Below are 22,492 nucleotides of genomic sequence, written 5' to 3'. Positions count from 1 at the left end.
AGACTGGAGCTTGATGAAATGGGCAATTGGCCATTTTCAATTTCTCAAGTTACATGTATTGATTCATTATACAGTCATATACTTGTATTTATTTGTTACCCTTTAGAGAACTTTTTATTAATGTGGACACGTCACCAACACAGTCTCATCCGAGGGACCAGTCTCTATGTACTACATTGGATTCAGACCCGTGATGTAGGAATCAGCTCTTACTCCCCAACTCTAGGTGTGTCGCTCTAACCACTGGCAATGTGACCCATTATGAAAATTTGACATAATTAGGGATGGGTATCGCCAAAAATTTTGTATCGCGATATATCACGATTTTTTTCCCAAAATATCACGATAATATCATGATATTTTTACAAGCAATTTTTACACTGATTTTCAATGAACTGTCATTATTTTTCTTTAAAATGTGCTAAAGAAACAAAATTTCACTTTTTTGAAATTTTCATTTACATAAAATTAATCATGGTTGGATGGTAAGATGCCGTTCTTTTCACCTTTTTCAATATTTCTAGACATTTTATAATTGTAATTTGAAAGATTGAACAAATAAATGAAAATTTTTTGGACTTTATAATATGTACCTAAATACCGGTATTTAGGTCTCCGTATCACGATACGTATCACGCAACAAAAAATCGCGATATACCGGTATACCGATAAAATCGCACATCCCTAGACATAATACTTTTATGATCTCTAAATTTTATTGACTTGATAAAATGACTGATACACAAATAAGATTTTTGTTATCTCTCTGTTTATAGCTGTTTACCATTTGCCATATTTCTATCACTAATTAAATCAGTTTTCAACAATGGCCACTGAAGAGTCCTAGTTCTGTCTTATTATACAAATGATCTTCCCTTGATGTAAAATAGAATATTAAATAAAATAAATTATCAAATGAATTATAATTTTGAATCGGAGAAGGCCTACATATCTTAAACAAACATAATTTAGATGTAGTCTTGCTTTTATGGAAAATTATAACTAGAGTTGGGTATTGCGAGTGAAAACCATATTGCGATATATTGCAATATTTTGTCTTGAATATTGCAATATATTGCGATATATTGTAGATTAATCATAATTAATAAATTTGTGCATAAAGTTTAAAATGCTGTCAAGTTCAAAGACTATTTGAATTTATCTATAGATTTATAAGGGGGCGGGGATACTAAATTAATCGCACACATTATTATAATAACTTTAATCAAATACCAGGTAAAATATTAAAACAAAATGTACTCATTTGAAGTATTTTCAAGTTGGAAAAAAAAGTTTATGGATAATATATTCTTTAAATGTTTTTTTTTTTTTTTTTTGGGGGGGGGGTTCCACTAAAGTAGAATAATAATTATTGAAATAGCATAAAATGTAACTTAAAACAATACATACTACATGGAAATTTTATGTGGTCACAGAATAAAATTAAAGCCAGAAAGAAATTGTGACCTATTTTCGGGTGTTTGGTGTTTTAGTCTGACCCGACCTAATTTAAGATCATGATATACGATCAGGAACTGCATTGACCTATTTCTATTGTTTTAATATAGATGTTCCTGGTATAGCATGAAGGTGTTTAAAATGGCATGAATATTGTTAAAAAATAATAAAAAGCAACACTGTATCAAGTGAAAACATGAATGGCTATTTATTTGTAGTATGTATCTTGAACTTAACATTCATCGTCGATCGTGTAGATTCCATGAAATTTGAGAACCACAGTACACATGGTATACACCCTGTTTTTTGTATTTTCTTTCTTGATAATTTTATTTAAAAGTCTTTTTATTAATTATCAATTTTATTTTAAAGTAAGATATTTAAAATTGCGACAGTGAATGAAAAGCTCCCTCTCTCTCTTTTCTCTCTATCTGCCTCTGAAAGCTGACGAAGAATTTTTTTTAACTATATTGAAAAGACCTGGGGAAGTTACAAGTATTATTTCAGCAGTTTCTACAACAAAGGAGGTTTTTATATAATTTTATAAATATCGTGAAATACCGGTATCTGACTTTCATATCGCGATATATTATCGTGGTGTATAATACCGCAATATACCGATATACCGGTAATATTGCACAGCCCTAATTATAACTTATTTAATTTTTCTCACTCTCAGATATAATTGCATATCAAGATCTTGTAAATTGAGGTTTTGATAGCCTGATAGGACTGCCACTTAGAATTAGACCAGAGTGTGACTGTGTCCATTTTAAAATGATACAATTTCTAATCATTTTTTGTTTTCTTTGTCATGTGTCCATTAGAATTTTCACTGCATGTCAGGTGCAAGGAAATGGACATGCAAGTGGTTTTTGGGACTTTTCTGAGCTCATGCTAAAAACAAAAAAGTTATTACTGTACGGTACTGTACTAACTCGATCTATTTTAATTTCAGATATCCATGGAACAAATCATCTGAAAACTAAGAGAGGATGAAGAATACTTCTGTTAAAAAGTATGTTTTAGTAGTAAGAACTTATGTAACTATATTTTAGGAAATTAAGGACTAAAGCACAAAGTTTATGTTTTTATTTTCTATTGTTTTCTTAATCTCACTGTATAATTTAAAGCTCTCTATTTATCATAGTCAGTTGTTGTCAGTGTGTGTGTGTGTTGTGGGGGAGGGGGGTGTAAGCTGCTTTCCTCTACTTTTTAAGCTTTATATATCTTTATATGTTCGGCATTTCCATCAAATTAACAGATGTTAACATTTCCTTAGAAAGTCTCATTTTGCGAGCTACCTACTAAAATTCTCTGATTTATTTAAAATAAGTATTTATAAACAGGCCTATTTTTAGGTCACCTTAGTAAACTCAGGTGACCTATTACTATCTGTTTTTTTCTGTCGTGTGTTAACATTTGAACATTTTCAGCTTCTTCCTTGCAACCGCTCAACCAATTTCAACCAATTTTGGTACAAAGCATCTACGGGTGAAGGGGAACAAAATTTGTAAATTTTATGATCCCCCCCCTTCTTTTTTACTCCTGGACAAAGTGGACATCAAGCAGTCAAACTGTTGGCATGATTGTAATGAGCACTGAGTCATCTACCATAATTATGAAATTCATGGCCCCAAGGTCAGGGGTTCTAGTACTAGGGTTGGTCCATATAGCTCTTTGGAATTAATCAACCATTTATGATGAAATAAAACTTAAGATAACATTTAGAAAATTTTGAAATGTGTGGCCCCAGGGTTAGTGGTTCCTGTGGGGTGGGGTACACAACTGGTGGTTTTAAAATGGAATTGCATTTTATCTTTATTACTCTGATCCACCTTTGGGTATTGAGTAACCAAAGTAAGCATGCTAAGTGTATAATTACGATAAACAATGGTGCGTCTTTCAAAATTTGAATTTCATGGCTTTTTGTTTAAAACACGAACCAAATTCAATTGAGTGAAAGTTGTTACATGATACCTATTAGGTCTATGAGCCTCTAGTTGTTATTCAAATAAAAAAATATTTTGATGAACAAGTAGAATGAAAGAAAATTCCTTAATTTATTCTGAAAATCAGGAACAAATCTATACATACATATTCAGGTACATTTAAATAAATTCAAGTTTGTTTATTTCCTTATCCGTAGTCAAGTGTTTAAAAGAGGCAACTTTAATAAACTAATGATATTTTACACTTGATAAATTTTTAGATTTCATTTTAAATCATTCTGATTAAAAAAATGCTTAAAATGTGAAATTAATCAAACAAAAGCTTGTACTAGAACAGCATTAGGGACTTTGTCAATCCAATTAATATTAAATGTTAGATACTGCCTAAATCTAACAACATCCTGTAGAGCGTCACGTCAGAGGTCAAATTCTATTAACCAATCAAATAGTCAACTGCAAAATTATTGTTTTTCATATATTGGAACGAATAAGTCTAGAGTTGTTCCGTATTTGACATCTGACATGACCTTCTATGGGATGTTGTTAGATGTTGTGTAGCGAGTATGCGAGAAGATCTAACATGTTGTTTTATTTAGATTGGGATTTTGTTAAACTATATTTATATATATTTTCAATAGGTTGAAGTAACTGATGAGCAGATCAATCCAACTTGAACATGATATCATTTCTCCAATGATGAAAACAAGTCTCTTTATACTCAAGCATTGATGTTTTTAAAGTCAACTGAAACAGGTCATACATGCAGACTACAGTGATGCGTTGCACAGTTCCGAAAACATGCAGCCACCACTAGCATAAGCATGATAAGTGTAAGTGGGTCATCAAAAAATGAGAACCACTCAAGGACTTTTCTGTTGGTTGATGATGGACTACAAACTGAATTTTTAACAAAGGAATCCACCTTGGTGCTTATTGGCTACTTATGATGTGAACTTGTGCATTTATTATACCAAGTAATTTTACATTTCCTTGATAATATTAGACTTGCATAAACCGAATTCAGGTTTAGTTGATTGATCGCAGTAATGCAGTTCTAAGTTCCTCTCACAAGATTATATCTCTGATGTATGAGACATCATTAAATGCAGACATTTTCTCTGTCCTCCTGTCGTGACTTGAGGGCTCGGACTTAGCTGTAAAAATGTTTATGATGCAAGAGAAAATAAATGTTCAACCTGATGTACGTAAATGTTGATAATAACATTAAATATTCTTTGATAACTAGTGTTAGTGTGTTGTTTTTTCCAATATGAGAATTCAGGGGGAAAATGACTTTTGGTTGAAAACCAGGGCTAAAATTGTGTAGTCAATACTACAGTTTCCGTTGCGGAAACCTATAGTATACCCTATGTCTATCAATATTGTAAACGCATACTGAAACCTTGCGTATACCTCAAGTTTCAGCAAGTTTCTGTTGCGGAAACCATTGGTAAACCATATGTATTTCAACTGTGTACGCATACTGAAACCTTGCGTATACCTCAAGTTTCAGCAAGTTTCTGTTGCGGAAACCATTGGTAAACCAGATGTATTTCAACCGTATACGCATACTGAAACCTTGCGTATACCTCAAGTTTCAGCAAGTTTCAGTTGCGGAAACCTATGGTACACCATATGTATTTCAACAGTATACGCATGCTGAAACCTTGCGTATACCTCAAGTTTCAGCAAGTTTCAGTTGCGGAAACTATTTGGATTCGTGGACACCTTTGGTTTCCGCACTGCGGAAACTTGATGAAACTTGAAGTTTCCGCACTGAAACTTTGCAGAAACTATTAGTAACCTTAAGTTTCCGCAGAGTTTCAGTAGAGTTTCAGCCATGCGGAAACTGTATTTTTCATCCAGTGGGTCCTTCCTTCCATATTTGTGAATTACAAAGTCCCTGGGTAAAGTGTACCGTAGAGGAGGGTGGGGCTATAATTATATACTGAAAATTAATGAATGCTTTGAAATATGCTCATTATTAATCAAACATATGTGATGAGCAAGGGTGCCTTTTCCAAAATTGTTAAATATGTGGACCAAGGATCAGGGTTCTTGTAGCTTGGGGCACAATTGATTATTTAAGAAATAAAGTTCGCGTTTTCCTGAATGTTGCAGGATAACCTCCGAGGTCGAGAAATGTTGTTTGAAAGATAAAAGCCGAGGCGTTAGTCGAGGCTTTTGTATTTCAAACAACAATTCGAGACCGAGGAGGCTATCCTGCATCATTCACGACTATGGTTGGCCGTTCTACTCACAATTATTTATTTTTACTCCACTAAAATTATTTTTACTGCAGTAAAAATAAAACACTGGCCAATGCTACTCACAATTAGATATTTTTACTCCAGTAAAAATATTTTTACTCCAGTAAAATTATTTTTACTCCAGTAAAAATCATTTTTACTCCAGTAAAAATCATTTAATTTCTTACTGAAGTAAGATTACTTTTTGGCCACATTACTCACATTTAATTAATTTTACTGCAGTAAAAATAAAACACTGGCCATCTAACTCACACATTAATTATTTTTACTGCAGTAGAAATATAACACTGGCCTTCTCTACTCACAATTAAATATTTTTACTTAAGTAAAAATCAACCAATAACCAAGTATGTTACAAATTAGCATTTCTAATAAATATTGGCGGTAATGGCGTATACAAGACATCACCGTGAATCAGAAAACACTAAAGAAGAATTCTTAAGACGAACAAAGCAAACCATCAATGACTGTATACGTTTATCAGCCACAGATAACCTTGAAGCAGAAACCATTGACAGCATTGTTTTAAGGTAGGCATCATAAATTTGCATATTTATCTTGTTTGTTGGCGGATCCAAGATTTTTTTATGTGTTGTGAGAAAAGTTATATTTCTCAAGACCTATCGAAAATTTTCATCATGTTCATATTCCAGCTGTTACTATTTTGTACTAAAACTCAGTATCTAATTAAATATATATTTTTTGTCAGGTTCTTATATTCGGCAATGGGTATCATGAAAAATTATTTTTATACTCACGGATCAATAGATCGGGGCGCATATTGTTTTTGTCTTGTTTGTTTGTCTCTCGGCTGTCAACAGCCACGTAGCATCGTTTTTGAAGGGGGGGGGGGGGGCAGCCCAGAGAAAAAAAATTTCACTTACCTGAAGAAAGTTGACAAGAAAAAAAAACAAAAAAAAAAGAAAAAAGGAAAATTGTCCAAAGTCGGGTAGTTTGACAACTTTTTTCAGTGTCATCAAGTTCTTTCAGTACCAATTTTTAGCATTCAGTACTACATTTCCCTTATATAAATTTCCTGTAGTGTATAGAGGGGGGGCTACCAACCTTTCAATTAACATTTCCTATAGTAAAAGTTAGGTTGGAAATAAAGTGGGGGGGGGGGGGGAAGCCCCCCCCCCCCCCGTTGCTACGTGCCTGATCAACTTTAACATTCACCATACATGTAACTTACAAACCATGTAAGATAGATTCACTCCACTATAATTAAATTCTTTCAAATGACACCAACGTTAATGACCTTGTGACCTTAATTGTAACCTATAAGCTAAAAATATTTTTTTTAACCTTTACAATGATTTTTGAACCACAAAAATTATCGAGGGACTTCATGTTTGGTATGCATCTTCCACTAACTAAGTTCTTTCAAATGACACCAAGGTCAATGAATGGCACAAGTCATACATTGTGGAGTAAACAAATAATATATAGCCAAACAGCTTTTCCTATATTAATTAAATGCACCACGTACATGTACATGTATGAAGTTACAAATAAACCTCTGCTAGATGAAGAATTTTAGAAATGTCATCTTGCTGTACATATAAAAAAGACCTCAAGTCTTTTTATATATAGCAAAATTATATTGAAAAAAATATATATTTTGAGTTCTTTAAGGAGGAATGCCACATCAACTTTTTATTTTATAGATCTCTGTGTCAACCTTTTTAAACAATGGTTTCAGCATTGAAAGGACGACATTAGCTCTTATTTATTTTATATGATTTTGTTTTGTAAAGTACAAAGAAAATTAAAGGTATATTTAAATTTATTTTTCAAGCTTTACATAATTTTCTAATGCAAGCTTTGTTTCAGAATCGAGCGCGTTGAAAGAAATCTTGTCAGAGGCATTGGCGTTGTGTTGTCACAAGAAGAAACTGGGCCAATTTTAGAAGAGACTCGGGAAATGCTGAAAGATTTTGAGCAGCTAAGGGAGGCATCAGGTTTAGGTAAACTAATTAACAATTCAATACAACTGAAAATAAAGTATTAGGAAGCCCTGTACGTTCTGAAAAAGATCACTAAATTATGTATGTTATGATAATCAAAGTGATATGTCTTCATAATGTGTTCCATGCAATGTATTGAACTCTTTAGTATGTGATCCAATTAATATGATCTAATCGATAAATATAACAAGATTTTTGTGAATCACTGCATGCTGTCCCTGTATGGCAAAAAGTAGGTAAAACACCAAGTTGAAGGTCAAAGAGTCAAATGAAAGTTGTATGTTTCTAATTTAATGAAATTAAGGTCTTCTCACAAGGATAACATATGAAGTACTAGTATATGAAAACCCTAGCCCTACCATTTATAAGTTATCGTTGAGGTTACACTTTTTTGTGTGAAAATTAGCGACATCAATCAACCAAACTTGTAAGAGATTTATTAGGACCCGACACTCCAAACCACACTTCTAGTAGATATGATTTTTGCATAGAGCAGATTAATATTTGATTTGAATTATGCAAGTAGTTGTAGAGTGTTTCGGCTATTAAGAAGCCTCATCAGGGGTCACGGACATAAATCATGATGTTTGTTTTAGGTGAGACCGGATTATTTCGTCACCTATATTCTTGTGTTTGCTGTAAGCTAGATTGGTTGAGAATGAAATAAAGTTTTGCATTCTGGATTTCTAAGAATGGTGTCCCAGTATTTCAGAATTCGTTTTTTCAGTCCTTTAACGCAAGGGTTAAATTTAGTAACCAGTACTGTAGGGTTACGTAATGAATGTTCTTTAGTCTTTTTGATGATGAATTTTGATCGGTTTGTGTTGACCGTTTCCTTGATAATAGGATCAATTTCCGAAGTAGAGTAACCTCGCTTTGATAAGTGCGTCTTGAAGTCATTAAGTGTTGCATGTAATATTTCAGGGTCAGTAGTATTTCTTGCATGTCTAATGCATTCTCCTTTAATGAATCCTTTAAACACAGCTGGGCTATGAGCGCTCTGTCTGTGTAGATACTGAAAGTTATTTGTTGGTTTGATAAACGTGTGAAAATTAGCGACATCAATCAACCAAACTTGTAAGAGATTTATTAGGACCCGACACTCCAAACCACACTTCTAGTAATTATGATTTTTGCATAGAGCAGATTAATATTTGATTTGAATTATGCAAGTAGTTGTAGAGTGTTTCGGCTATTAAGAAGCCTCATCAGGGGTCACGGACATAAATCATGGTGTTTGTTTTAGGTGAGACCGGATTATTTCGTCACCTATATTCTTGTGTTTGCTGTAAGCTATGATTGGTTGAGAATGAAATAAAGCTTTGCATTCTGGATTTCTAAGAATGGTGTCCCAGTATTTCAGAATTCGTTTTTTTCAGTCCTTTAACGCAAGGGTTAAATTTAGTAACCAGTACTGTAGGGTTACGTAATGAATGTTCTTTAGTCTTTTTGATGATGAGTTTTGATCGGTTTGTGTTGACCGTTTCCTTGATAATAGGATCAATTTCCGAAGTAGAGTAACCTCGCTTTGATAAGTGCGTCTTGAAGTCATTAAGTGTTGCATGTAATATTTCAGGGTCGGTAGTATTTACCGAAAACCCACAAAATACCAGCAAACATTTACAATGCTCTAATAAACGGTCAGTGCAGCATTAGGAAATTACCACCTGGTAGACCAATTATCTCGCAATGCGATACGCCAACGAGGAAAATAGGACAATATTGCGATTACTTTCTTGTACCCATTGTACAAAAACAGTCAACTTATATCAAAGACACTACGGACTTTATCACCAAAATCGAAGGCCTCACATTGCCAACAAACGCATTATTAATTACTTATGATGTGACGAGCATGTACACAAACATGGAATTCAACGAACTTCTCTCATCAGTAAATGAGGCTTACACACAGGCCAATAAAACGCAATTAGACATTCCATATCCGGACCCTGAGGATCTAAACTTCTTACTGAAATGCGTCTTGGAAAACAATTACTTTGAATTCGACGGAAAATATTACAAACAAATAATAGGAGCAAGTATGGGGGCAGTCCCCAGTCCAGAGATCTGTGACATCAGAATGTATCAAATCACAAAGCATATAATGGCACAATTTCGACATGCCAGCAAAATTGTCTTCCACGGCAGATACCGTGATGACGGTTTCATAATATTCAATGGAACGCAACCAGAGATAGAAGAATTCTTTAATATCGGCAATCACTGTCACAAGCATCTAAGATTTACATTTGAAATTTCTCCAACTGCTGTCAACTTCCTTGATACTACAGTTTATAAAGGACAGAAATTTCAAAAGTTTAACAAACTTGATATCAAGTCGTTTATCAAACCAACAAATAACTTTCAGTATCTACACAGACAGAGCGCTCATAGCCCAGCTGTGTTTAAAGGATTCATTAAAGGAGAATGCATTAGACATGCAAGAAACACCACTGACCCTGAAATATTACATGCAACACTTAATGACTTCAAGACGCACTTATCAAAGCGAGGCTACTCTACTTCGGAAATTGATCCTATTATCAAGGAAACGGTCAACACAAACCGATCAAAACTCATCATCAAAAAGACTAAAGAACAGTCATTACGTAACCCTACAGTACTGGTTACTAAATTTAACCCTTGCGTTAAAGGACTGAAAAAACGAATTCTAAAATATTGGAACACCATTCTTAGAAATCCAGAATGCAAAACTTTACTTTATTTCATTCTCAACCAATCATTGCTTACAGCAAACACAAGAATATAGGTGACGAGATAATCCGGTCTCACCTAAAACAAACACCATGATTTATGTCCGTGACCCCTGATGAGGCTTCTTAATAGCCGAAACACTCTACAACTACTTGCATAATTCAAATCAGATATTAATCTGCTCTATGCAAAAAACATATCTACTTAAAGTGTGGTTTGGAGTGTCGGGTCCTAATAAATCTCTTACAAGTTTGGTTGATTGATGTCGCTAATTTTCACACTAAAAATAATTTTACTGGAGTAAAAATAATTTTACTGGAGTAAAAATATTTTTACTGGAGTAAAAATATTTAATTGTGAGTAGCATTGGCCAGTGTTTTATTTTTACTGCAGTAAAAATAATTTTAGTGGAGTAAAAATAAATAATTGTGAGTAGAACGGCCAACCATACACGACAACAAGGACTTTATTTAGGAAGTTATTTCTATTCTACCATTTCTACTAAAATCGCTTAAATACGGCTGATCGTTTCCTCTATAGAGAAACGAATTAGGTCACCATGTCTCGATTACGCTGTTTCATTTAACACCAGAGGAAAAATTTGTTTGCTTACCTGTGTATGGAATACAGACGATTTGAGCTTTCGTTGCATTAAAAATAGCTCTTTTAGATTACAAATTTGTTCGTTATATGTATTGATTAGTTTTAATGAATATACAATAACAAAATCATGTTCATTATGCAATTTACAGTGTTTATGCTGCAAAAGACGACACATCGATGTGGTGTAAACAAGTATTTCATGCTACAGCCAAACATGCATTTGAATTGTTTAGGTTTGATACGTGTTTCTGATCTGATAATTTTTTGATGAATTTCGTGATTTATTGGAGAATAATGTCCGCGGCTTTTCTTTGATCTTGGCAATAATCGTGGCAGAATGCTGAATATTAATGATTAGTTGAGATGAATTTTTTTGTTCTTCCCCTACTCTGCCTATTGGGTGAAATACAATACTGGGAACAGTAAGGTTGCACTTTGGTGTAAAAAAATTAATGTATTTATTTTGCCCCAAAAATATTTTTTCTAAAAAGTAGAGTATCTCTAGGATCTGGAACATAAACTGTTTTGTGAAATTCACATTAGAACTTTGTTTTTTTTTTTTACAAGGTGATAATAACCCCATTTGAACAGGTTACGGACACTAAAAGTGTTGTTTATTGTGAAATGAATATTGAAAACTCTTTATAAACATTTTTTTCAACTGCTCACAAACAAACAACATACAGAAATACATAATATGGACAAAAGTTGGACAAGAAAAGGTGGCATGAAAACAGTTCTTACTTAATACACTTTTAGGTCACCTGAGTAACTCAGGTGACCTATTGCTATCGGCTTTCGTCTGTCGTCGTCCGTCGTGTGTTAACATTTGTTATATTCTCCCTCACTTCGTTCGTCCGAATATAAATTAATTATACTCTTTATTCTGTATTGAAAGAATAATCAACTCATATGTATGGAATGCTGCTCGTCAGAACGTTTATTACAAATTTAACACATTTGTATTTATTTCAACACCCATTATTTTTAATCATTAAATAATATTGATATATACATACATATATGTGTGTGTGTGTGCCTAATTTACTGGTTTCCATTCCTTACAACGTTCTGTACGAGCGGTAGAATAACTTTTAAAGCACCCACCTGCTATTTATATGACAATGTCACGTGACATAAAAACCACACAGATCCACCACTCTGTTCACACAGGAAATACCCATAACGACAATAATAATAATTATATTTACACGAAAAGACTATTAGACACTTTCAATTTGTTATCTATACAATCCTTAATATAATTGTCTCTGGAATAGTCAGATTTCCAACGTCCATGTATTTTGATCAGACGCTCCGACACATTTTTCTCGGCTGCAGTTGTTGCCCCTCCACTTCGCAGACTGTGCAAACCAAAACCTTTTGAATCTATTCCCACTTTTTCCAAAGCTTCTAACAATAACTCTCGGGCTCTTGTATATGAAATCGGCTTGTTAATACTGCACAACATATATTTTCCACATGACTTGTAAAATCTAATTGCTCTGAATACATATTCCTCTGGTTTATCCTGAATTTCAGCTAAATTTAAATAATGCTTAATCCAAGATACAGGACACAGCTTCCATCCTGCCTCTGCCAATGTCACTTCGTTACCACGCCTGTAAACGTCAGTTTTGCTGGATTCGATGCAAACATTCATGTATAAATTCTTGAAAATTATATTTTTCACTTTAATATTAGATAATTCACTAAATCGCAAAAACCCTGCGAAACTCAACAACAACATAGCCACTGTTCTCACACTTCGTAAATCACAATTTTGCTCCCGTTCCCCATATACATTTATAATCTTCTCTAACACATCTGGCGAAATTGGTTCCTTCTTCTTTATGGGCTTTGATAAAATTCGTTTCCCCCCCTCCATTAAACTATGAATAACACTGTCGTCACAGGGATTAGAAAACGCACAATGAAGATCATGATACCACTTTATACTATAGAAAAATGAACACAGAACTGCTTCAGAAACTCCTTGTTGAATTAATCCACTTAAGAAAATGGCAATCACACTAGATTTTGCGGGAAAACTTGCGACATCTTTGGAAATACACCACTGCGTAAATTTCTTGAAATACGTTTCATACTGCTTGACTGTGTTTTTACTTTTTGCACTTTTCATGATGTGGAATATTGAGGAATCTGCCGATTTAAACTGCTCTTTCGTTGACATGTCTTTAATTTCCGCCCAAGTATCATTAAAAATCTGTGAATAAACAGCAAAAATATAACAACACACTCATTTACATATTTAAACTGCTATTATTATATTTTTCTGAAATCAATTCTAACAACCAAAACGTTGCTCAAAAACATATCTTGAGCAAATATACTCGACTTGTCTGATCCTGACATAAAAAATTTTCTTGAGTTTTTATATTCAACATATTCTTTTATATAAGATTTGTAAGATGTTGTACTTTTATCCCATATCATTGGCCAAAATAAAGCAGACAACCATTTAGGAATGATTAAAGTTCCATATGCATTACACAAACGCAAATGTTTGATCACTTTGCCCATAAGAAAAGGAGGAGGTACTATCCAACAATTTTCACCTGACCAATCATAAGCGAAAGCGTCAACTCCTGTAGTGCCTGGATTCCAATATTTCGAATAAAACCTTTTAACTTTGTTATTCTTACAATTTGCAAAAAGATCAATTGTAAAAGGACCCCATATTCTATCAAAATATCGGAAAATGTGTTCAAACACACTCCAATCATCACTGTCAAATATGCGACTGTAACTATCTGCATCCATGTTGAATTCTCTTGGTATCCACTGTACTTCAAGTAAAATACTGTATTGCACACAGACACCAAATATACTTAATGCCAGCTGATGCAGCTCGTCAACCATACTACCTTTACATGCGATGCGCACGACATTTTGATTATCTGTAAATATTTTCACAAACCTTCCACTCAACACATCTGCCAGACTTGTTAAGATTATTTGCACTGACTTTAATTCTCTCCAAGTTGAACTTTTACTTTTTTCACACTGATCCCACATGTAATGAACTATTTTCTTATTCCTTTCACATGTAAACCCTGCGCCTGCATGAGAACTTGCATCTGAAAAAATAATTTTCTCTGGTGTCTTATCAATACATGTAAAATGTTTGCAAGGGAGCTTACTGATATTGTAATGCCAAAACTCCAACTCTTGAATATTCCCATTGTCTACATACAAAATTTCATCCCAGCCAGTTTTAGAGCAAATTGTAATACTGAGACGTCTAGTCATTAACTGACATATATTTCCCAAAGATGGTTTTAATGCGATAATTTTTCCCACAACAGAAGATAATTTTCTCGCCGAAATATTGTTTTTATTCTCTAAAAGTTCTTTTAATAAAGATTTAATATTACTAATTTTTTCCAAAGGAACTTCTAGCGTCCCGCTTTTCAAATTCCACAAAAACCCTAACCACACTATACTCTGAGTAGGCTCAAGTACTGACTTCTCAGTATTTATGACAAAACCTGATCTCTGTAACGTGTCTTGTATTATGTCTGATGCAGACTTGCACTTCTCGTACGTATCACAAACCCAACCATCGTCCAAGTATACTACCACAGGTATACCACATGATCTCCAATATTTCACTAAAACTCTCACTACTTTTGTGAAAACATGCCCTGCTGAAGATAAAACAAAAGGTAACACATTAAATTCGAAAAATCTGAATTTGTCACCATATTTCCAAGAAAAAACCTAAATATTTGTGAAAATCTGGATGTATATCAATATGGTGATAACCTGATTTTAAATCAAACTTAATCATGTGCATTCCCTGTTTTGCATATTGTAAAGCCTCACTCACCCCTTCAAACTTCACCTTTCGTTTTTCTACAAATTGATTTACATGTCGAAGATCTAACACCAACCTTTTCTTACCTGTGCTGTTCACTGAAACAGTAAGTGGATTAACGACATGTATTTTTTCTTCAGATATTTCGTGAATACAACCAGAATTTAAAAGATCATTGATGGCTGTACAAACAAAATCACTGTGAATATGAGCCGACTTATTATTTTTTAAAACGACCTTAGGCGGCAATTGAATAAATGGAATTACATAACCAAACTGAATAGTATTTTGGACAAAAATGTTTGAAGACAATTCACTCTTCCAAAATTGTAAACAATTTTTTAACCGAAACTTTACTGAAATCTTCGAACACGTGTTTAACTCATATTCATAAGAATCACTCATACAGCCTTCATTTTCGCTATACTCAACTTGTTCTCTACTACTGTTTGTTGGCGTTGTTGCTAGAGGCCGATGCGACCGTGGAAGCTGACACTGGAACTTGTTGTCCTCTGGCAAATGGGCAGTCCCTGACGTAATGTCCTACCTGTCTGCAGAAAAAGCACTTCCGTTCAAAGGTCTGTTGACCTTCGCCGTATTCGATTGGCTTTTCGAATTGCTTGTACGCCCCTGTTGCAAACGTTTGGCCGAAAGTGCGAAAAAAGTCGTTGGCAGCAAATGCATTCTGTCTACGGTTTTGCATGGGATATGTATATGGCTTCCCTCTGTAATTACGCTTACGAACAGCACGGCTAACAGCGCCCCGTAACTTAACAGCGTCGTCATTGTTGTCTGCTAATGGATCGTCTAAATATTCGTTGACAGTATCCCACCCGTGCCTGTCTGCTATTTTTAGAATCTTGTTTCGTTGTCGCAACTCGGCGATTTCTTTTTCAATTGTCAGTGCCGCATTCTCCAAATCTTTCTTCTCTATAAAGTTTTTTTGTTTCAATCAACTTCTCTATTCTCTCTGTATTAAAGGTATGCTGAATGCGATGTCCCTCGTGTTTGAAATCGAATGAGTTATGTTTAGTATCCTCCCGTGCGCTATCCTCGTGCCCGGTATTCGTGGCGGGATTATTAGGTTTACTGTTAATTTGCTTCACAATGGAACTCACAATGACCTCATTCTGCTGTTGCAAAGCTTTTCTCAATGAACTATTAAATAAAGATACTGCATCCTCGTTAGACAATTGTTCACTAGTACTAGACTCGCCCAATAAAACTTCTTCAGAATAGTGCACATCTGAACTCGCTGTACTGGTTTCCATTCCTTACAACGTTCTGTACGAGCGGTAGAATAACTTTTAAAGCACGCACCTGCTATTTATATGACCATGTCACGTGACATAAAAACCACACAGATCCACCACTCTGTTCACACAGGAAATACCCATAACGACAATAATAATAAAACATTTTCAGCTTCTTCTCTGAAACCACTAAACCAATTTCAACCAAATTTGGTATACATACAGCATCTATGGGTGAAGGGGAACATAAATTGTGAATTTTTTGCCCCCCCCCCTGGGGCCTAAGGGGTGGGGCCAAAACCACTAAGATTATTGCAATCTGTAAAAATTTTCTTCTTTACTCCTGGACATCAAACAGGCAAACTGTTGGCATGAATGTAATGAGCATTGAGTCCTCTACCAAAATTGTGAAATTCATGGCCCCGGGGTCAGAGGTTCTAGTAATAGGGCGGTGCTATATAGATTATATAGTGAAAATGCATTATTTCTTTAAAAATCTTCTCTGCTCCTGGGTATTAAATAAACTAACTAAGCACATAGTTATGATGAGCAAGAGTGCCTCTTTCAAAATTGTGAATTTTATGGCCCCAGGGTCAGGGGATCTGGTGTTAGGGCGGGGCTCTATTGATTATATAGTGCAAATGCATTTATTCTTTGAAAATCTGCTTCTCTGCTTCTGGGTTTTAAGTAAACTAAATAAGCACAAAGTTATGATGATCAAGCGTGCCTCTTCCAAAATTTTGAATTTTATGGCCCCAGGGTCAGGGGTTCTAGTGCTGTGGAGGGGCTATATCAATAGATTATTTAGTGAAAATGCATTATTTCTTTGAAAATCTTCTCTGCTTCTGGGTATTAAATAAACGAACTGAGTACATAGTTATGATGAGCAAGAGTGCCTTTTCCAAAATTGTGAATTTTATGGCCCCAGGGTCAGGGGTTCTGGTGTTAGGGCAGGGCTCTATTGATTATTGAAAATGCATTAATTCTTTGAAAATCATTTCCTTTGCTCCTGGGTTTTATGCCAATGATCCAAGTATATATATTTATGATGAAGAAAGGCGCATCTAGCAAAATGGTTATTTTTTTATGCCCCCTGGCAAGGGCGGATTCAGGGGGGATGGGGGGGGTTCGGGAAGACACCCCCCCCCCCGCTCATTTTTTTTTTTTTTTTTTTTTACAAGTGTCATTTTATCATTTTGTTGCATTGATAAGACTCTAAAAACATAAACCCTTTGTTTGTACAACTGTGAAATATACATCCACTACGTAACAGGAAATCTCTTTCCGCTTGAACGCACTCAATAAACAGGTAATCAACAGAGAGAGTGCCTCAGAGATCGGGTAGTCCGTGCATCTAGTGAAGTCACCAGGTCACAGTACAATGTAATCAGGTACCAACAACAGAAAACTGCAAAGTTACGGTGCTGCTCAGTAATATTCTTTTGCTGATCAAATGCATGTTTTTTAAACTATGAATAAACTATTATTCAGGTTTTTTTTACCGTTTTAAAATTAAAGTAATATAATTTTTTTTACAAAACCAGGTTGGCTTAGCAAACCCCTCTAGTTTCGACAGATTCTCCAGTTTATGTAAATTTTTTCTTCAGTTCAGGCAGTTTGAAATTTCATTAATTGTACACGTATGTTTATATTCCAAATCATATTGACAGTATATACTCAAGTAAGTCGAAAAGCACAAGTTAGGGATTCTGAAAAGAATTCAATTTTTAATTTTTTTAGTGTTTGAAAATTTGGTACATTAGTTGTATCTTGGAAGTCAGCTTGACATAGGACTAAATTAATTGTAGGTGCTTTTAACGTAAACTAAGACAACTTGAAGTCAACTACTTGCATTCCTAAAATTGTCAGATTTAACATTTTTTTAAAGCAAAGTCTAAAGTCTTGTGTTAAATTTAAATCAAATTGAAAACATTTTATTAAAAATTTGTAATGATCGGTCTTTAAAAAAGCTACAAAAAGTACCCCCAAAATGCTGGAAAATGCACCTTTTAGAACCATTTAAAACCTATGGGAGGGGGACACTCCCTCCCATGCCCCCCCCCCCCCTTTGGGCCTGAAAACCCCCCCCCACATGAACTTCTGGATCCGCCACTGCCTGGCATTTTGAAATTGTGGCCCCAGGGCCAGTGGTTCCTTTGGGGTGAGGTGCAAAACTGGTTATAAAGTGGAAGTGCATTTTCTCTTTGTTATTTTGATCTACCTCTGGGTATTAAGTAAATAGAGTAAGCATGCCAAGTTTATAATTATGAAAAGCAATGGTGCCTCTTTCAAAATTGTGAATTGTGAATTTCGGGGTCTCTGGTTTAAAACACGAACCGAAGTTAATTGTTTGAAAAATGTTACACAATACTCAGGTAACCTATAAGGCCCGTGGGCCTCTTATTGTTTAAAATGGATGTATTTCAATTTATGTAGACTCTTTAAAACCAATTTAAATAAAGGAAGAACTATTTATACATAACATTTTTAATGTCTGTTGAAACAAAAATACTTCATTAAAATAGGAAACTTCATTTTTATAAGTTTTCTAAAATAATTTGATTGTTTCATTAAGTTACGGACACTACAAAACCCAAATATTTATAATTGGCTTTTGATTTATGGTTAAAAGAAACATAAACGTCTTAACTATTAGAAATAAGATTTAAATGATTTTTGAATACAAAGTACATAAAAATAAGATATTGTTTCACGTAAAAACAATTTACTTGCAGAACTAATGCCAATAAGGAAAAAAATCCAGTTTAGGAAATCCTGAAACTTTCTTTTTTTAACATAACTATATAAATGAAGCGCAGAAGAAAAGTTCTCTAATTCATTAACGTTTTATGAAAACTATTTAGAATACAGGCCTAGGTACACTGATCAACAAAGTTAATCAACCAGATTTAAGGGTTACGGACACTACACAGTACTTTAATTTTTCACAGGCTTGAGGATGTTTTTGTTTCTCAGCCCATTTTCTATACTTTTTTCAGCATTTTATTTCTCGATTCAGTTTCTCCTGATTTTTTTTTTATTCTTCAGATCTCAACTCCATCTGATAAAAGCATACGATAACCAATATACCTTGAATAAATATGTACACATATATACACTTGTAACTTTAAACAGGTGTAATGTTAAAGCAGAAAAGTCAAACCTTAAAGAATAAAGCTCACTAATATTTCTTTAATTTATTTTTTTTTTCTGTGAAGCATGATATTTTTCTTCAAACACTTTTAAAATATATAATACTTTATCTGAAATTGGTGTAATTTTCGTTGTTTTCCGTTTTGAAATTTTTTGTAGTGCACGTAACCTGATTACTTCCCAACTGATTTACTTTGAATGAAAATTTACTTGCATTGAACACATTTTAAGATATGACCTAATAAGCAACAATTGAAGGAATATATATCAAGAAATGTGGGCTATGTAACTCATGATAACAATTTTTGAGTATTTTTATGTCAATGTGGGTGTCCAGTCATTATTTTAGTACTTGCAGTAAAAAAAAAAAATCACATGATCTAAAAGAAAGCCAGCTAATGAACACCTTTTTATTTTTAAATTCAGTAATACACTGCTTCAAAAATTTATCTGTAAATTTCGTGGGGAAAAAAATAAAGATTTCATTTTCAACATGGTGGTTACAGACACTACAAACTCTACAAGTTCTTTAAAACAGGATGAAACTTAACCTTAAATAGAGGAATTCCAACAAGATTTTGTTGAATTTAACACCAGTTGACTTAAACAATGGAAAAATAATGACATGCTATTTGACTTCAATCCTAGGATGTCAATGGCATCTGCCAATATCAAGGTGATGTAACATCTAGGAACTTGTATATGGAAATGGTGCAATCAGGGTTTCCCAAATTAGTTGCAGTATCAAATTGAGGGAGAAAAATAAGCAACATTGATTAACTTGTTAAATAAACATCTGACCTATGTGAATATACTAGAATTAGTGTTTTATCACAGCCTGTTTCAAAGAGCCTCACGTACAGGTTACGGACACTACAGGATTTTGTAGTGTCCGTAACCACATTTGTGATGATATCAGAGAAACAGTGGTGATGATCAGGAAAATTACAACACATATCAGCATCTATATGAAATGCCTATCAAAGAAACTAGTTAAGATATTTATAGAGCCTTCCAATTTCACAGAATTTAAGTGGTTACGGACACTACAGTTTTTTGTAAAATCTTAAGTTTCCATGATGAAATTTCATTACAATGGTTACATAACCAAACTTTTTTCTATAAGTAACAGAGCATTAATACTGTGATTTTAGACAGAAATCTGTAAAAATAAATGATATGGATATTATTTTCATTTGGCATAATGAGAGGGGTAAAATTATGTGAAAATGTATAACATTGCACCCCTATTACTTTTTCTTTCATATCTTCAAAAGTTGGTATTCAATCCTAAAAATTCAAGCAGCAAAATAATTTGTAAAAAAAAAAATCCTAAAGTCTGATAATGATCATTGGCATGAAAATCTTTGATATTTAACAATTATTTCAATTGAAAAATGCTGTAATTTCAAAGTGCAACTGCATAACGCTGAAAAAAAAGTCATTTTGGGGGTACATTTTTGCCTTAACTTAAATTCTGTTAAGGCTAGATCAACAAAATTTTGCATCCAAGTCCTTTATAAGTATTCCTATAAATGAATTATGATAGATTGCATGAAAAGAAAATAACGTTTCTTAAAATCATGTATAACAATGTGGTATTCTTAATGCGCCCTATATTGTGTTTCACCCATATAGGTATAAGGTAACTGAACTACATGTAAGCATGCTAAGTGTATAGTTATGATGAGCACTTGGCGCCTCTTTCCAAGTTGTGAATGTCTCCAGTGGTTGAAGAGTTGTTGCATAATGCTCAGGTGACCTATAAGGCCCATGGGCATCTTGTTAAGATATCGATTAATGTTCATTAGTAGCTAGACAATATTTATCATAAGGATGCGACTTGTACTTTGGGACAGCTACTTTTGTGGGGTATTGGTAAGGAGGGGATACCCATTTCTTTCAGCAATATATAAAAGGGACATGGACACAGTTTCAGCTAAAAATTTTCAAATTTATTGTTCCTTTTTTGTTTTTTAAAAATATTTAACTATGGTTTTTCTAGTAATCATCAAAAATATGGATATCAGTTGTCGAATGAAACATATTGAGAAAATGAACAGTATTCAAGATCAAAAGTCCATAAATTTGCAAGACAGATTTTGAGCGCCAAAATTTTGTTATGAAAACAGGACTAATGCCTGCTAAAAACGGGGGGGGGGGATTCCAATAGATTGTTGGAAGACCTGGTCTCCCAAAATCACATAGATATTGTCAATCAGAAACTCGAGCATCTATTTATGTCAACTTCAGAGTACTTGTGTGTACAATCAGAATGTTTTTAACAAAATAATGTTGCCAATGACCAAAAAGTTAAGTAAATTTACGAGTTCCATTTTTATTGAAAAAGGAACTGTCAATGATATAAAGTAACCAGACTAAGCATGCTACTGATAAAGTTATAAGCAATGGGGCCTATTTCAAAATTGTGAATGTCATGGCCTTTGGTTTAAAACACGAACCAAAATCAATGCTTGGAAAATTGTAACATGATGATCAGATGACCTTTAAGGCCCAAAAGGCTCTTGTCTTTCAACATTGTCATCACACTTGAATCTTTGTTCCTAATCTTCATGGGCTTCATCAATGCCAGAGAGTAAATCTGGAGAGTTTCACCTTGTTGCCCTTGGTTGGACTGGTAAAACGTTTTGCTGTAATTCTGCAATAGTTTGATAGTTTGTGAAAACGGAATATATTAATTTTTTTTCTGGAGCATCCCTTTCATTGTCAAATCTGAGACGTATTTCAGCTTTGTCATTGCCCACTACTGTTGTCATTTGACATCTAGTTGTTCAATTGTCTTTAAATGTTGCTTCTCATCATAAATACACTTATGAATTTCAGGATCATTAACACTTACAGATCTTCACACAATTTGCGTTTTTTCTTTTATCTTGCTTTAAGGTTTCTTCAAAGATCAACATGTCTAAAAACTTATTTTTACAATAGCTCCAAAACTATATGTGGTATAAAGTCAAAACGTTTACAGTTTATAGATATATCATTGATTAATAGATAGAAAGTATCACTTGGTAACAAATATTTTTAAAAAGATATTTTTTGAGAAAAAATTTATCACAAAATGTGCATATTTAAAGAAAAATACACCTGCTTAATTCTGTCCTTTTTGTGAAAACCAACATTATATAAATAACATATGTTTATCATTGAAGGGCAAGTTCGACGTGAATGGTCTCTGAAAGGCTGTTATTGAAAGCATGACATGTATAAAGAACCCCTATAGAATCCGCCATTTGCAATGTACTTTCACTTTCAA

At 33.8% G+C, this 22,492-nt stretch overlaps 1 protein-coding gene across 1 annotated transcript; it reads right to left on the bottom strand.

Annotated features, from left to right (window-relative positions):
- Nucleotides 1-12,175: 12,175 nt before the first annotated feature.
- On the bottom strand, nt 12,176-13,162 carry LOC134256048 (integrase/recombinase xerD homolog). The gene has a single exon (XM_062738638.1). It carries the CDS (start codon nt 13,160-13,162, stop codon nt 12,176-12,178), a length of 987 nt encoding a protein of 328 aa, XP_062594622.1.
- Nucleotides 13,163-22,492: the final 9,330 nt, after the last annotated feature.

The sequence above is a fragment of the Saccostrea cucullata genome, unplaced genomic scaffold (genome assembly GCF_032062105.1).
Source record: "Saccostrea cucullata isolate Sc308-1 unplaced genomic scaffold, CSIRO_AGI_Scuc_v1 ctg2116, whole genome shotgun sequence".
In the NCBI taxonomy this organism is placed as follows: Eukaryota; Metazoa; Mollusca; class Bivalvia; order Ostreida; family Ostreidae; genus Saccostrea; species Saccostrea cuccullata.
Note: the sequence above shows the minus strand (reverse complement) of the source record. Positions and strands in the feature narration are given on the sequence as shown.

Bases quoted from the DNA above. Each gene is read 5' to 3' on its own strand.
- LOC134256048 (XM_062738638.1), bottom strand. From the start codon at position 13,162: ATGTCAACGAAAGAGCAGTTTAAATCGGCAGATTCCTCAATATTCCAC.